Below are 17914 nucleotides of genomic sequence, written 5' to 3' on the forward strand. Positions count from 1 at the left end.
AAGATTGGAAGAAGTGCTGGGCACAGCTTACTGGCTCTCTGGGGTCGTCTTTCGCATTTCTTGCCTGAGAGACATCTCGGCTGTCAATCAGGGTGGTCCTCGGTCCGTTTCTGTCCTTTGGCAGTGGGCCAGTTCCTGGCAAGGGTTTAGAGTGAGTCAGTGGTTGCTTTCTCACGGGATCCTTTCCTGACTTTTGGCAGTGGGCCAGTTTCTTGGCAAGGGATTTTCTTGCCCTCCGCCTTGTCATAGCTTATGCTATCTTTCCCTCGGCTCGGCCCGAGCTCATTTCCAGGGCCTGGGCCTCCTCCTTGGCCTTTTTGGCCTATGGGGTTTGGATGATGTCCTGCGCACAGCTTCTGGCGCTAGGATTTTGTCTTATCAGGTTCTGCAGACATTGCTGCCCTCTGTCAGGATGGGTCTCGGCCTATTCCTTCCTTGGCGGCAGCTGGCTTTTGTCTCTCCAGAACTTTAGAGTGAGTTTGAACTCTTTGATCTTACCCACCACCTTGTTGGAGTTATCTGCTAATATGTGACTCGGAGTAAGAATATGTAATTTAATCGAAAATTTTTAATTAAATTTTCATTTGATTAATATACTTACCCGAGTCACATAGGTAATTCCCTCCCACCTTCCCCGCTTTTAGTTTCTTTGTATTCTAGAAGTCGAATGAGGGTGTCTCGTATCGGGTACGAGATCTGTGGCGTGATGCACGCTACGGGAGGCAACCCAGGGTAGCAAGCTTGCTACTTTTTTGCTTGGGTTGCTTCCCTTATACTATAGACGGGATAGCGTTTTTCAGTCTACCTAGCATCTCGACTGCGTCAATGCTAATATGTGACTCGGGTAAGTATATTAATCAAATGAAAATTTAATTAAAAATTTTCGAATATCCTCCACATCCACACATTAAGTGTCACTTGCACTCTCAAATAGTCATGCACATAATCAAAGAAACACATGGCACACTAGCACCCTACAAAGGTAAATACAAGACTTGATCAATCACAAATTGGTAATCAGAGATTTTAAAAATATTTGCACCTCTACCAATAAATACACACAAGCATTCAAAGTACCACAATGTACAAGACTAGAGAAAATCACAGATCAGCTTTCACACATAGCTTTAGCTGCCAATGCCTACATGTAAAATAATATGATAATGATAACTGCAAAGTTCGTAAAATTGGCTTCCCCCATCAAATAAATTAATCTACTCGGGCAATGCATGATCAGCAAACTTGCCAGACTGTCACTGTCAGAAGGGAGTCAGACCAAACCAGATGCAGACCTGTTTACACTAAACCCGAGGCAAGGGTACTTTCCCAAAACGTTTTCAAAAACTTGGTGTACTTTGCAAGCAAAGCCATACGCGTGGGTGCAAACGTGTTTGTGTAATAATAGCATGTCTTCTGTTCCTCTCCAAAGTTTGTTCATGGCAGACATCGTAGCGTTCAGGGTCCAGCTTCAGCCGTTGTCTGTACTCTTTGGATCGCTCGTTGTTCTGCTTCCGGACTCGTTCACCCTGGGGTGACAATCTGACTTGCAGTCGCAGACCTTACAATCACGAAAAAGAAATGAGGCTCAAGTACAAGACAGAAAAATATTTGCCCACAGCACATCTAGAATTTAATGACATGTTCAAGTGCGGTTTCTACAGCACTGACCCCTGTCTCTTCTACCTCTCCCAGATAAATGTAACATTTCACTTTTAAGAGCAACAATACCACTTCTAACATCAGTTCTAAGAACTAAGACTGTACTTGATTTCCTACAAAGAGATGTGTCTAAGTTGACACAATCACCATAAATTAATATGCTTTCATCTGCAGAGTCATTTATTTACAAGGCTGGTAATTGAGGTAACTAAAAAAACAAGTAAGAAAGGACATAAAACAATACTGTGTCCTTCCCAAGAAAAGTTACGGTCGACATGCATTCCTCGTAAATCAAAGCTACAAACATTAAAAAAAAAAACACAACCCTAAACTCTCATTAAATTACATATTCCTACTCCGAATCACATGTAGCAGTTGACTCAGTCTAAAGTGCTAGGTCTGAAAAGGCTACCCGTCTAAGGGGAGCAACCCCAACTAAAAAAGGTGTAAACGTAGCTATGGTAATGACGACGCACCCAGGGAGTTACCTCCCCTCCTGCGTACTACGTCACTACTGCTACTGACCACGTGACCCCTATCATTCGACACTTCAGCTTTCTAGGGAGCAGGTCGTGAATTTTTTGGCTCTAGTGGAAGTTCGCTGTTTGGTGTTTGCTTAGACACCCACCGGCACCCACACCCGTCTCTTCACCCGCTGCACTGGTAGTTGGTGAGCTCGTTCCTTTACTTGTATCGAACGTATATTTTCAGTTGCTACTTGAAATTTTCGGCCACGTGTTGGTCACGTATTTTGTGGTAGCCATTTTGGAATTTTGTGTCTCCATTTTGTTGTCAGCATGTCTGACGGAGACAAAAAGCGCGAGCGCGGCAAGGCTGATGCGAAGGGGAAAATTAAACCCAAGTCTTCCACTTCTGTCCCTAAGCCTATTTTGGTTGTTGTTTCTGACGCGGCTAACAATGCTGTTATGACGGTTCCTATTTCTGCCCCAAATGACCAGCCGGTTGGGGGGCAGTCTAATCAACCTACGCGTACCGTTGTTTCTCGCTCGTCTTCTCTGCCTCTTGCAGATTCGACGTCGCTGGTTTCATCGTTGCTTTCTTCGCTGGTTCCCGAGCTTCGCACGTTGGTGAGAGAGGAGATGGTGCGTTCTCAGCCTTCGACTTCCGTTGTCCCGTCGATGGCTTCCTTTCCGCTTCCGGCTGTGACGCTGTCCTTGACCGAGGCGGTTGCTTCTGTGCCTTCTACCGCTGTGGTTGGCGACGCAAGTAAGTTGGGCTTGTCCGTAGGTCCTCGTGAGGCCGCTGGACGCTCCCTGCTGGGAAGCAGCCCTTTTCGGCGGGTTCACGACCCGCAAACCCCTGTTCGTTCTCACTTTGGCTTCACGGAAGACCATCGTGTTGATGAGCAATGGCGGCATTTGGTTCAGGCTTCGACGCTTCCGGCACTCGCCGGAAGTGTAGGTCCTCCGACGTACGCACCCGCTGGGGTCGTTTCCGGAGTCGACCAGCCGGTTCCGTCTGCTGCGCTTCCGGCACTCGCCGGAAGCATAGGTCCCCCGATGTACGCACCCGCTGGGGTCGTTTCCGGGGTTGACCGGACGTGGCCCTCTGGGCAATCGGCCTTCCGGCCGCCGTCCACAGTGTCTGCGCTTCCGCCTTTCGCGGTCGCGCCTGATACTTTTCCGGCTCAGACCGGATCTGCTGCTTCTTCCGCTTCCGCTTCCTCTCGGGTGGCAGTCGCGGGGGGGCATCACCAGCCCTTTGGGCAGGTGTCTCAGCCCTGGCCGGGGCAGTCAGCGCTTCCGTCTTCGGTTGTTGCTTCGACTGCGGTTCCGGTTCCGGCGGCTGTGGGCATGCCGTCCTCTTACTCTTTCCCTATTCAGGGCATGAGTTCGGATGGCATTGGAGTGGACGGGTTTCCGGTTTCCGGTTACGGTGTTCACCGCCCTTCTACCAGCAACGTGGACTTCGGTCCTTCGCCGGATGTTTCGGATATTCAATCCGTCGCCAGCGAAGCTGCACGTGTTGGTTATCCGGAGAGACTCAAAGTGGCTCTTGAGGCCGCTGCTGAGGTCACTTCGAGATATTTCGCGGAAGGGGCTTCGGTCTCTTCGGCTGCCGCTTCGACGGCACCGTCCGCGATGGCTGATTTTCGCTCTGGGAAGGAGGATGACTCATACTTCCGGTTTTTGGAGTCCCCATCCATAGCCTTTCAGCTTTCTCAAGTTTTGGCCAAGCCATCTCCTTCCGGAAGCGGAATTCCTTCACTTCCGGTTCCGCTGCTCGTGCCTCACGGCTCAGTTCCGGAGCTGGCTCAGCAGTGGATGGCTTCGCCTTCTCAGGCTTCTGCATTCGCTCTGTCGTCTCACAAGCGGTTGGTTTTGCAGAAGTCCCCTAGGAACTTGTTGGATGCTTTCGCTCTCCCGCGTTCATCTTTGACAGTTCCTCCGGAGATGCTTGCCTTGTTGGCCAAGCCTATCAAGAAGGATGACGGCGTGCTCTTTTCTGAGAACACGCTGATTGCTTCTGAAGAGGCAGGGCGTCAGCAGCTGGAGCTTGCCTCCATTGCTGAGACGCTCATTCGGGCCCTCTCTCGTGCCCTCACTGATTCGCTGAATCCGTTCTCTCTCAGCGAGGATCAGGATGCGGATGACGTCTCCACTTTGTTGGCCGCTCTTGCGAGGGTCAATGAAGAACAGATGAGACTTTCCGCTGTGCACTATGCGCACTCTGTTATGTGTCGTCGGGATCTCTTCCTGTCACACTCTCAGTTTTCGGATCAGGCGACCAAGGACACTTTGCGTGCCTCACCGGTCTTGGAGGGCTCCCTCTTTGGGCATCTCGTTTTTGATGCCCGAAGACAGGAAATTCAGGCTAACAGGGACCAGCAGTTCTCTGACTTTTCCCTGCACAGCCTCAAGCAGTCCAAGCAGCCTCAGCCTTCTCAGCCGAAGCAGGCTAAGGTTGCTGGCCCTCCCAAACCGGCAGACAAGGGTCGGGGACGTTCCTCTTCTCGGGGCTCGAGAAGACGACCGTCTTCCGGCAGGGGGAGAGGCGGCTCTGGAAGCAAGCCTCACCCCCAATGAAGTGCTCCCGATCTCCCCCCCACCCCGCCCTCCACTCTGGTGATGGCGGGGGGCCCTTCCCGGGCACTTTCCCACTGGCTCGTGTCTGTACAGAGTCAATGGATCGTGGGGGTCGTGAGGTCGGGCTTCCGTCTTCTCTGGAAAGAGGGCAAGGCACCTCTGGTCAGGCGTCCGCCGGCGTTCAGGCCTCCCTCCTCGCAGGAAGCCATTTCCGTCCTTCGGTCGGAAATAGACTCCCTGGTGCAGAAGGGCGCAGTGGAGAAAGTCCTCGACCACAGTTCCCCTGGGTTTTACGGACGGCTTTTCGCCGTCCCCAAAGCCTCAGGGGCATGGCGTCCTGTCTTGGACCTGTCGTTCCTCAATACCTTTTTGAGGGAGATAAGGTTCAAGATGGAGACGCCAGCGTCGGTCAGGGACTCTCTCCGCCCGGGAGATTGGGCGACTTCCATCGACCTGACGGATGCATACTTCCATATTCTTATGCATCCAGCCGACCGGAAATGGCTTCGTTTCCGGTGGGCAAGTCAGGTTTACCAGTTTCGCGCCCTTCCTTTTGGCCTGTCTCTCGCCCCTTGGGTCTTCACCATGGTCGTGAGACAGGTCTGCGCGCTGGTGAGGTCGCGGGGTGTCCGGCTACGTGCCTACCTGGACGATTGGCTCATCCTGAGTCAGAGTCAGGCGGGGTGCGAGCAGGATACCCAATCGGTTCTTCGGGAGGCCAACTTGTTTGGCTTCTCGATCAACCGATCAAAGTCGGAGCTGACACCGTGTCAGACGTTCACCTACTTGGGAATGTCTTTCGACACGGTGGCTTGGACTGTTCAGCCCTCTCAGAAGAGGGTGGACAAGCTCCAGGCGTGCATACGCTCCACTTTGCCTCTCCCGAGGGCCTCCCTGCGGACTTTGGCCTCCATCTTAGGGCAGATGGAGTCCATGTCTCTCCTGGTCCCCTTGGGGAGGGTCCACAAACGTCCATTTCAGCTGGCGCTGAAGCCGTTCGTGGACTCTCCCACGGTGGATTGGAATGCCCTCATCCCTCTCCAGGGATGGTTCCAATCCGCTACCCTTCCGTGGCTGGACACGGAGTGGGTGTGCAGGGGCGTGCCGATAGCCCTTCCTGCCCCAGATTTGGACCTGTTCACGGACGCGTCCTTGATGGGGTGGGGGGCTCACACAGACCAGCTGACTGCGTCAGGTCTGTGGTCGGCAGATCAGAGGATGCAGCACATCAACTTGCTGGAGCTAGAAGCCGTGGCTCTAGCTCTGGACAAGTTCCGGCCCTCCCTTCAGGCCAAGCATGTTCGTCTGTTTACAGACAACACGACAGTGGCAGCTTACATCAACAAGCAGGGAGGGTCGCGGTCTCCGTCGCTTTCGGTCAGGGCCTGCGAGATCCTGATTTGGTGTTCAGAGCATCAAATCAGGCTTTCGGCCAGGTACCTTCCCGGAAGCTTGAACACTCTGGCGGACGCGCTCAGCCGCTCCGACAGAGTGCTTCAAACAGAGTGGACCATCACTCACGGAGCGCTGGATCGTCTCTGGTCTCTTGTGCAGAAACCTCAGGTGGACCTTTTTGCCACCAGGTTCTCGAAGAGACTACCAGTGTTCGTCTCACCATTCCCGGATCCCGAGGCGTGGGAGACGAACGCGATGGACATTTCCTGGTCAGGCCTGGAGGCTTACGCGTTCCCGCCATTCCAGTTACTCACACGAGTTCTCAGGAAGGCGGAGCAGGAGGGCCCGTCCCTCCTGCTGATCGCTCCTCTTTGGCCGTCTCAGCCGTGGTTCCCGGACCTGCTGAGACTCGCCCAGGGCCCTCCCATTCCTCTCGCTCTCACGCGAGGAGAACTGGTACAGCCTCACACCGGCAGCCTCCACGCAGAGCCTCAGATGCTGAATCTTCACGCGTGGAGGTTGTGCGGTCTTCTCTGAGGCGCAAAGGGGCATCAGATCTGACCATGGACCTGGTAGGACGCTCGCACAGAGCATCTACCTCGTCCGTTTATGAGTCACATTGGAGGGCCTGGGTTACCTGGTGTCACGAGCATCGGCTGGATGCTACGGCGCCCCGCACGATGCATGTGGCGAACCATCTTGCTTTCATGTCCTCTCAGGGAGCTTCTGCTGCCTCGTTGAAAGTAAGAAGATCGGCCATCTCGGCGACCCTACGCCAGATAGGTCGCTCTATAGATGTTAGTGGCGTGATCGCTGGAGTCATCAAGGGCGCTTCCCTTGCCGACGTCAAGTCTCGTACGCCCGTTCCTAAGTGGGATCTCTTATTGGTCATGGAGTTTCTGCGTTCAGCGGATTTTGAACCTCTCAGAGATGCCAGTTTTGCGAATCTTACACGCAAGTCCCTTTTCCTCTTGCTGCTAGCATCGGCACGAAGGGGCAGTGAGATCCACGCTCTTTCCGGTAATTCGGACGACATTTCCTTTGAATCAGATGGGTCCGTTACTTTGCGGTTTCGACCTGAGTTTCTTGCGAAAAACCAGGCTCCCGAGCGAGCTTCTCCTTTGGTTCATGTCAGGCCTTTGTCCACTATTCTGGCTCCGAATGATCCAGACTTAGTAAATTGCCCTGTTAGAGCCCTTCGCATCTACCTTGCCCGTGCTCAGTCTCTTAGATCCGCAGCTCAAAAGCTTTTGTTTATTTCTCTCAATACGGAGAGACATAAGGATATTACTAAGACGACTCTGGCCCGGTGGGTGTCGGCGCTCATTAAGCATGCTTACGAGTGGAGCCGCCGCAATGAAGGGGGGACACAGCCTGTCCTTCCTCTGGAATCAGCTCGGGCTCACGAGACGCGAGCTTGGGCCTCCTCCTTGGCCGTGTTACGATCAAGAAGACTGGAGGAGGTGCTCCACACCGCATACTGGCGTTCCGAGGATGTCTTCATGAATTTTTACCTGCGTGACATCTCGGCTCTTCGCCAGGATGGATCTAGAGCTTTGCCTGCCATGGTGGCAGGAGGTCAGCTCTTGACAAGGATTTGAGAGTGAGTTTGAACTTTTTCTTTCCCACCGCCTTGTTGTTTCAATCTGCTACATGTGATTCGGAGTAGGAATATGTAATTTAATCGAAAATTTTATTGTAAATTTTCATTTAATAAATATACCTACCCGAATCACATATCGTAGTCCCTCCCACCTACCCCGCTTATGATTTGGAGATTTTATTCTTCGAGTCGAATGATAGGGGTCACGTGGTCAGTAGCAGTAGTGACGTAGTACGCAGGAGGGGAGGTAACTCCCTGGGTGCGTCGTCATTACCATAGCTACGTTTACACCTTTTTTAGTTGGGGTTGCTCCCCTTAGACGGGTAGCCTTTTCAGACCTAGCACTTTAGACTGAGTCAACTGCTACATGTGATTCGGGTAGGTATATTTATTAAATGAAAATTTACAATAAAATTTTCGAATTCCAAAAGTTAAAAGTAAAACGCAGACCTTAGATAGAAAAGAAAGGCATACGTATGTAAATGCATAGCTGTCCAAAAATACTTTGTGTCACTCGTAACCGAGACACAGTGAGAGTTACATGTCTTGCGTTACGATTGACGCAAGAAGATCCCCGAGTGGCCTTCTCGAAAAATATTTCACAACCAAACCAAGAACAAGTCGGGCGAAAATACAACATTTAGTCAAGTATCTGTCGAACTCACAGAATGAAACTGAACGCAATGCAATTTTTCAGCAAGACCGTATACTCGTAGCATCGTCAGTCCACCGTTCATGACAAAGGCAGGGAAATTGACAAGAAGAGCGGGGTAGTAGTTGCGCTAAGAAGGATAGCACGCTTTTCTCTACCACTCTTCGTTTTAACTTTCTGAGCGTGTTTTTAATCCAAACATATCATATCTATATGTTTTTGGAATCAGGAACCGACAAGGAATAAGATGAAAGTGTTATTAAATTGATTTCGACAATTTAATTTTGATTATAATTTTTATATTTTTAATTTTCAGAGCTTGTTTTTAATCCAAATATAACACATTTATATGTTTTTAGAATCAAAAAATGATGAAAAATAAGATGAACGTAAATTTGGATCGTTTTATAAAAAAAATTTTGTTTTTACAATTTTCAGATTTTTAATGACCAAAGTCATTAATTAATTTTTAAGCCACCAAGCTGAAATGCAATACCGAAGTCCGGCCTTCGTCGAAGATTGCTTGGCCAAAATTTCAATCAATTTGATTGAAAAATGAGGGTGTGACAGTGCCGCCTCAACTTTTACAAAAATCCGGATATGACGTCATCAAAGGTATTTATCGAAAAAAAGAAAAAAAAATTCGGGGATATCAATCCCAGGAACTCACATGTAAAATTTCATAAAGATCGGTCCAGTAGTTTGGTCTGAATCGCTCTACACGCACGCACACACACACGCACGCACGCACACACTCACACACACACATACACCACGACCCTCGTTTCGATTCCCCCTCTATGTTAAAACATTTAGTCAAAACTTGACTAAATGTAAAAACAAGTCCGAAAACTCAAACATTACTTGCTAATCCAAGCGGAACCATTGTTTGCTGTTGCTATTGCTAGCCGTGAAAATGTTCAGTCGATCGTAACGAAGACACAAACTGTCCCTGTGTCTTAATTCAACAAAAAAACAACCAGCGTGCTTCAACGGACTTTTTCAGTCCAGACAAATGCTTAAAATATGAAAGGAAGAATCACCCAGAAACATATTCTTTGCTACTAGCTATAACACAGCGAATAAGTAAAAAAACTTGAAGAATTTTGAGTCGACCGTAACTTTATGTCGATCGTAACGCTCATCAAACAGGAGACATGAAACGAAAACTTACCTTCCCTGCGAAAGTCGGCCATCCCTGTAGCAAAATGGAGTCCAACTGCGTGCGTGTAACGTTTTTGCTATTTATAACAGCAGCCCCGATACTTCCGCAGTCATTTAAAATAAGTTATTGAATATTGAGCGATCGTAACAAAAAGACATGAAAATTGCATTCAACCTAAAAACGTCTCAAAACTACTTAAAATACTTTTATTTTAAATCAATTGTTTGCAAATCAAATAAAACTGTTTATTTGCTGCTGCTTACAACTTTCGGTTGCGATAATGACGTTCGTAGATTCGAAAATCGAGGGACGTATCGTGAGTTCGCTGGAGACACAGGGAGTTACGATCGCTATGGACGTTTTTGACGTCAAATATTTTGCCAATAAACATCTTTTTTTTCGTAGACATCATCTTTTCGTGGTAATTTAGGGTACATTTATCAATATTATGGGCACTGTTTCTAACTTGCCGACGGAGATTTCTGGACCGCGGACAAACAAAACACCATGTACGGAATGTCCCACTTTTAAGTCACCGGATTTGCTCGCTTCGGCGAACATTTTTATTTTTTTCATGTAGGTGTAATGCATGCAAGCTTCTGAAACTGTCTTTGCTATGTCTTTAACATACATGCTTTCAAACTGTTCAGTGCTTTTTGCGATTGAAAGTGCGGTTGATGAACAGTAATGCATGAACATGTCGGCTCTTTCGGCAGACAACGTTTTGGCACAGGCTCATATATACGACTTGTGTCTGTGTGTGTGTGTGTGTGTGTGTTCGCGATGCACGGCCAAAGTTCTCGATGGATCTGCTTCAAATTTGGTGGGCATATTCAGGTAGACCCCGGACACAACCTGGTCGATGAGAATTTTCAACACGTGCTCTCAGCGCGCAGCGCTGAACCAATTTTGGTTTTTCTGTTCATCTTCCCAGATCCATTTCCAGTAACTCTTCCTTATCTTCTCCAGTGTTTTGCGTTTAACTTCCTTTACTTCGTGTGGCGTCAATCCATATTCCCGTTACTATTTTTAGAAGGTCACTGTCCACAACGCTTTCATCCCGGCGAAGCCGAATATTCCCGTTACTATTTTTAGAAGGTCACTGTCCACAACGCTTTCATCCCGGCAAAGCCGGGTATTCCTCTACGAAGCCGGGTATTCGGCTCTACTTCTTCCCGGCGAAGCCGGGTATCATTCGGCTCTACTTCTTCCCGGCGAAGCCGGGTACCCGGCGAAGCGGGTATTCATTCTAGTATATATATATATATATATAAACTCGCTCACAGATATCCGTGCGTGCATGTATGCGTTTGTTAAATAAACAATTTTTGTTTGAGCTCTTGAATTGTTAAAGCATAACATTTACTCAAATGTTTGCGTGTGTGGATGTTGGTGTGTATGTGCGTGCATTAGTATGTGTGTGTGGTAGGTTTGCGTACTTATTTGGTTTAATCACAATACAAGATCGCGATCCTGTATTTTCCAACTAAGTGCTTTGTGTGCATGCGTACGTGCGTGCATGTGTGTGTGTGTGTGTGTGTGTATGTGTGTAAAAATCAGGGAGCATCATTCAGATAAACTGACATCAAAATACTTAACTTACCTCTGAACACTGCGGAACAACAAAAGCTACAACAACAACAAAACAAACAATTAAAAAAATCCCCCACCCCCCCCCCCAAAAAAAAAACAATCCAAAAGAAAAAACCTTTGCAAACTCAAACAAAACTTGACTAAATGTAAAAACACACACAATCATGGGGGGCAGTTGTTCTAGGGGGCAATTGTCACAGGGGGCAATTGTCCAGGGGGCAGTTGTCCGGGGGGCAATTAGCCTAGAACTGTTATGAAGTGTTCTATCAAATGAGTAGCTCAAGTCGCTTTGATTTTGTTTATTTTTTGTTGTTGGTAATTGTTTGTTTGTTTGTTCGTTCTTGGGCTGAAACTCCCACGGCTTTTACGTGTATGACCGTTTTTACCCCGCCATTTAGGCAGCCATACGCCGCTTTCGGAGGAAGCATGCTGTGTATTTTCGTGTTTCTATAACCCACCAAACTCTGACATGGATTACAGGATCTTTTTCGTGTGCACTTGGTCTTGTGCTTGCGTGTACACACGGGGGTGTTTGGACACCGAGGAGAGTCTGCACACAAAGTTGACTCTGAGAAATAAATCTCTCGCCGAATGTGGGGACGAACTCACGCTGACAGCGGCCAACTGGATACAAATCCAGCGCGCTACCGACTGAGCTACATCCCCGCGTTGTTGGTAATGTTTTGGGGGGCCTTTTTTTTTATTTGTTCGCTGTTGTTTTCTTGTATAGAGTACATTTTTCATTGTTGCAGGCTGTTATTGCAGATGAACACTATGGGCCTTTCCCTGACAACATCAAAAGGTAACGTCAACAGCTAGAAAACAGAGGAGGTCCCAAAATGCAATTCTGTTCAATCCTATTTTATTATCTCAATATGGCTGACAAGACCCGACCCATTTAACAAAATAACTGAGGATATGATGACCATGAATATCGAACGCAGAAGAAGAACAACAACAAAATAACATTAACGATACCAGAAGCACAAACAGGCAACTAATCGAAGTGAAGTTGGCAGCTAAAAACAAAACAACGGCAATGGAATAATGTTGTCGGTGCCATTTTTCAATTGTTCAAGGTAGATGTTAAGTGTGTCACAGTAAGGCCTGAGACAAACTTCCCTCACCGCTTCTTTCGCACTTTTTGAAGTGTGTTCTCTTGTTGGTTGTACGTGTTTTAAGTACTTTTCACAGCAAATTTTAGTCTTGCATGAAAACTTTTGGTGTTCTTTTTCGTGCAGAGCTGTTGGCTTTGAACATGAGCAGAAATTGTGCAAGTGGTGCCAGGATAATGACATCCATTTCATGAGTAAGTTGTCAGTTTGGGCTTTTGTTTCATCTGTGTGTCCGTGGTTGAAGGGATCTTGTCAACCTGTAGAAATGCTTCTTTTGAGAAAAAAAAACTTGGATACCATAGTGTGAAATGAGTCAAATGATCATGCTATAAACCTGGACATTAGTCTAAATATCGGACCCTATTGCTACGCTGAAAATACAATAGCGATTATATAGCTGTTCTGACCTTTATTTGTTGTTCCAAACTTACAAAATGACAGTTTTTGCGTCGATGCGTTGATCTCAGGTTTTGATAGCAGACGCCGTTTCTTATGCGCATTAGTTTTGCGCAGGCGCCACACTGACTTTGGAAAAAAAACCTCGATTTGACAACACAGCTGTTAAACAGCTTTTTATTAGTTCATTCGTATACAACAAAAAGAAGTTTGAGGTTTTTTAATTTTGAATAAGACTACTTATGAAGAAGACCAAAACACAACATCAACGGAAAACTAAAAACAACTGAAGAACTAGGATGCAACAAGGGGAGGAAAAGAGAACAGCTAATCCGTACAAAGGGAGCAGACGGCAGCGACGTTTCCAGTTTGGGTGAATGGCATTTATACTTGTCTCGTCATGAAGCGAATTTTTCAACCTCAGTTATAAACGACTACATGAATGTTAGTGCCATGGGTTGTACATCAATACTTCAGAGGGGAAGTGGGGTATTTAGTGTGGAGTTACGAGATAAGAAAAGCCGAATGCGAAAATGTGTGTCAGTCGGCAACTGTGAACTAAGCTCACAGGCACACAAAAACGGCTGTTCCGTTGTACTCCCCTGTTTGTACTACATCTTTCGACTTTGGGCATTTTGTGGTGTTTAGGGACAGAAAATAATAGGTTTAGTCCTGTTTCATCGGGAAGTTAGCAGAAAAGGGTATGCTATCGACATTTGTAAAGCTGAAAAACATTCCCGAGAAGAATTTCAAGTTGTCAGTGTATGCTGTTGTCGATCAGTGAAACATCGTGTGGTACAGGTGGGTAAACCGGAACCATGCGTCTTTGTTATTGACAATATGCTTTTTGATATTGAGAAAAATGGCCGACTTCCGTAGCATTATGCTTTGATGATCGGAAGAGACCATCCAATCACAGCCCCCGAATTCCCCCACGTGTTCATCAGAATAGCTATATACATGTATATGTATTTCCTGTAAGTGGCACAAAGAAGGGTCTCTGGTTTGGAGAGTTCAGTAATCAGGCAGGCACACACTCTGTACTCATCCATCCAGTTTCAAAGCGTGTTTAAAAAAAATTCATGTTATATATTTGTTAATGTAAGTATTTGAAAACATGCATACATATATATACATAAGTTACCGGCACGGTTGGCCTAGTGGTAAGGCGTCCGCCCCGTGATCGGGAGGTCGTGGGTTCGAACCCCGGCCGGGTCATACCTAAGACTTTAAAATTGGCAATCTGGCATTATGGGGTTAGTGCTAGGACTGGTTGGTCCGGTGTCAGAATAATGTGACTGGGTGAGACATGAAGCCTGTGCTGCGACTTCTGTCTTGTGTGTGGCGCACGTTAAATGTCAAAGCAGCACCGCCCTGATATGGCCCTTCGTGGTCGGCTGGGCGTTAAGCAAACAAACAAACAAAAAATATACATAAGTTGTAAAGTGCTACTTTTACCGGTAGCTCTCTTAGGACAATACAATTGAACCCCCCCTTCCAAGACCCCCCAATTTAAGACTTCCTCCCTTTTAAGACCCTAGGTTTTTGGATTTCCTGTTCATATCCTCTGTCAATGTACCCCCATTTTTAGACTCCCTCCTTTTTAAGACCTGACTTTCTCAGATTTGTGAGGTCTTAAAAGGGGGTTGCACTGTACAGTAGAGCCCCTCTTTTTCACACCTTGATTTATTTCTTTTTGATTTTCTGTTCAGAACTTCTGCTCTTCTCCGAGTGAGCAGATACAGTAGAACCCCTCATTAAATTACATATTCTTACCCAACTCACATAGATAGCAATAACTTCGTTTGGTAAGACATTGAAGCACTCTTACATAGTAATTTTAACATGGGGAGATAACTCTAAAACAAAAACTACATGCCATATAAGGCATGGTCCGTAGTGGTTATCTCCCCTACCGGTGTACCGGTGACACTCATTCCTTTTCCTTCAACGCACGGCGCTGGACGTGTTTGAAGTGCTCTGGCTTTTCTTTAGCCATTGGCCTATCCTTGTGTGAAGGCCATCGAATCTCGGTAACATTGTTTCATCCTTCTTCCTCTCTTCAGGAATTAGTGAGACCTTTTATTTTTCTTGTTGCAAGAATTTTTCTTAGTGAATTTGAACGTTTTGCATCTTGTTGTTGTTAGTACATTTGTGAATTCAAAATGGCTGACAAACAGAAAGATAAGGATAAATCTCAGAGTTCTGCCAAGCAGGCTAGCTCTCCAGGTTCGCATTCAGGCAAAGTGGTTAAAACTAAAGCTAAGGCGGCTACGGCCACTACTACTCGCAGCTCTCAGAGCTCGAAAAATTCTCTTAGTGAGAATTCGTCCGTAGTGAACGTTCTTAACCTGGAGACTCAAGAATCCTTATTTGTCTCTGTTGATGGCAAACCTACCTCAACTGACAAATCATTTTCGGAGAAGGTTCTGGCTCCTCAAGCCGAGCAAACTTTGAGCAAGGCTGATTTACTGGCCATTTTGTCTTCTTTTAAGACTGAGGTACATGACATGTTAGCGACAGAGCGGCAGATAGCTTTGTCCGCTTCACTGCCCCTCCCGTCAGGAGTTGGAAACTCAGTCTCTCCCGCGTGTTCGTTTAGAACCGGCTGCAACGATTACGTCTGCTGACGTCGTTGCAGAACTAACAGTGGAGCTCCTTTCGACAAATTGTTGTCTGATATTCAGACAACAGCACCTCCTGGTCCTCTCGGCGCTTACGCGTCGGCAGGAGGTGTTCTTGGCGAAGTACGCAAACCTGCGGCAACGGTTTCCGCTTTAGCGGAAGTGCAGACCATCCAAAAGGTTCATTCCTCATGCCAGCCTTATGCCCTACTGGGGTACGGGTTGGGGTGTGAAGAGCATGTGTCCGCTACTTCCGGTAGTAGGACAACAGGATCTTCCAGTTGCCCTTCTATGGGTCCGGTTGGTGCTGATGCTTACCAATCCACTGCCGGTTCCGCTTCCGCTTCTGCGGCTGTGGCTTCCGGTGGCAGGACGGTATTGCCTTCTGCCGCAAACACTTCTGTGTTGGTAGTTGGCACACAACAGCCTTCGGCTTCCGGTTCCGCTACTGCGGTTTCCGCTGCTACTCGGGCTGCATCCACTTCCTCTTCCAGTGTTTCTGCTGGCATGAGACAGGTGGATGGGGGATCCGTTCATGGAGTTCCGGCTTCCGGGAATTTTTCCCAACCTTTTCCGGTTTCGGCACATGTTGCCTCAGCGGGATAGGTTTCCGGTTCTCATCCCTTCGATGATCGTTGGGATACTACTGAACAGGATGAAGAGGATATGGAAGGAGAAGCTTCTGAGGTAGATGGGGATGCCCCTTTTCGACTTCAGGATAAGCTGCCATCTTTGTTGGCACTGGCAGCAGAGGTTACTACGCACTATTTCCCAGAAGGGGTAGCGGTAGCATCTTCATCTGCTGTTCCTCCACCATCAGCTTTTGCTGATTTTGCTCCGTCTCATGAGCGATCTGAGAACTTCAAGTTTCTAGAGTCTCCTTCGGTGGCTTTTCAACTTGTAGAAGTTTTCTCAAACAATGTTTCGGTCCCACCTCTGCCTTTGTTGGCAGCGCATGGGGAATCTCCGGCTTCGGCTTTGCCTTGGCTTGCGTCTCTTGGACGGGTGGCTCATCACTCTGTGACCACTTCGACTTGCTAACACTGGCAGGAACTTGATCAATTCCTTTGCCCTACCTACGGTACCACTTCCGGTTTTACCGGACTTGGCAACCATTAGACAAGATGGTTACAACAAAGAGAGACTTTCCGTTTGTAAGGAAAAGGATCTCATTGCTGTGGAAGAATGCAGCCGCTCTTCCTTGGAATTATCATCTTTGACTGAGACGCTGATTCGCTCTCTCGTGCGGTTACGTCCTCACTGGATCCCTTTGTGTTCAGGCAGGATGCAGATCCAAAGGATGTAGCTTTGCTCTTTGCCACCTTAGCGAGGGTTTCATCAGAGCAAATGGCTATGTCTGCAAGGTTGTACGCGCAGACTATTTTCTGGCGACGAGAAGCGCGTTTGACAGGCTCTCGTCTAGAAGATAAGAGCATTCAGGACTCTCTTAGGGTCTCCCCTTTTCTCGAAGGCTCTCTTCTTGGACAGGATTCGCTGGACGCACTGCAGAAGCAGTCACAGCAAACCAAGGACTTGCAGTTTGTTAAGCTTTTGGAGATGGCCTTCGCAAAGCATCAGACCAAATGCAGCGGGCCCCCCGCTCCTTCGTTCTCTGCGTCATCCAACGCTGGTCAGAGTTCGAAGTTTGGCTCGTCTTCAAGGGGAAAGAATCGTTCTCGTCCTTACTCCAAGACCAGACCTCCTTCTTTTGGGAAGAGGGGGTCAGACCGAAAGCCTAACCCCCAATGATGCACCCCCCGGTCCGAGCACCCCTGCATCCCCCACTATTTCGGTGGCGGGAGGCCTTTTTCGGGCCTTACCAGCTTGGTTGAGGAAAACGAACAACCACTGGATCGCGGGGGTGCTCCGATCGGGGTTCCGGCTACTTTGGAGCACTCACAGAGCTCCTTTGACCAGAACCCCTCCTTCTTTTTGATTTCCGACCAGAACAGAAGCCAGAGAGGCCAATCAGGCCGAGGTCGAACTTCTTCTTCAGAAGCAAGCTGTCGAAGAGGTTCAAGATCATGCCTCCCCAGGCTTCTACGGACGTCTTTTTGTCGTCCCAAAAGCCTCGGGAGGATGGCGTCCGGTTCTAGATCTCTCCCAGTTAAACCTATTTCTAAGGAAAGTCAGGTTTACCATGGAGACACCCACTTCAGTGAGGGAGGCACTGAGGCCTTCCGATTGGGTGACGTCCATAGATTTAACGGACGCATACTTCCATATTCTGATGCACCAAACAGACCGGAAATGGCTTCGGTTTGTTTGGGGTAACAGGATCTTCCAATTCAGAGCCCTACCCTTCGGCCTCTCTTTGGCTCCTTGGATCTTTACGGTGGTAGTGCGCCAGTTTTGCGCACTGATCAGGGGTCAAGGTATACGTCTCAGGACGTACTTGGACGATTGGCTGATTTTAAATCAGGACGAATCTCTGTGTCTCAGCCACATGCAGCTAGTACTGCAGGAGGCAGCGGAACTAGGGTTCAGAGTCAACGACAAGAAGTCGGAGTTGAAGCCTTCCCAGAATTTCACATATCTGGGGATGGTCTTCAATATAGTGGATTGGACGGTTCAACCCACGCAAAGGAGGGTAGACAAGATCCAGGGTCAGATCAGGGACACAGCGAATCTTTTCATGGTCTCAGTCAGGTCTCTGACGTCCATC

The 17914-nt window shown here is 47.9% G+C and overlaps 1 protein-coding gene across 1 annotated transcript in view; it reads left to right on the forward strand.

Annotated features, from left to right (window-relative positions):
- Positions 1-17914, forward strand: part of LOC138952651 (CDAN1-interacting nuclease 1-like) — a 44602-nt gene that overhangs the window by 20943 nt on the left and 5745 nt on the right. The window contains exons 7-8 of the mRNA XM_070324352.1: positions 11867-11916; positions 12356-12423. Coding sequence (XP_070180453.1) covers positions 11867-11916; positions 12356-12423 — 118 coding nt within the window. The remainder of the gene's footprint in view (positions 1-11866; positions 11917-12355; positions 12424-17914) is intronic.

Source organism: Littorina saxatilis, linkage group LG17 (assembly GCF_037325665.1).
Source record: "Littorina saxatilis isolate snail1 linkage group LG17, US_GU_Lsax_2.0, whole genome shotgun sequence".
Lineage (NCBI taxonomy): Eukaryota > Metazoa > Mollusca > Gastropoda > Littorinimorpha > Littorinidae > Littorina > Littorina saxatilis.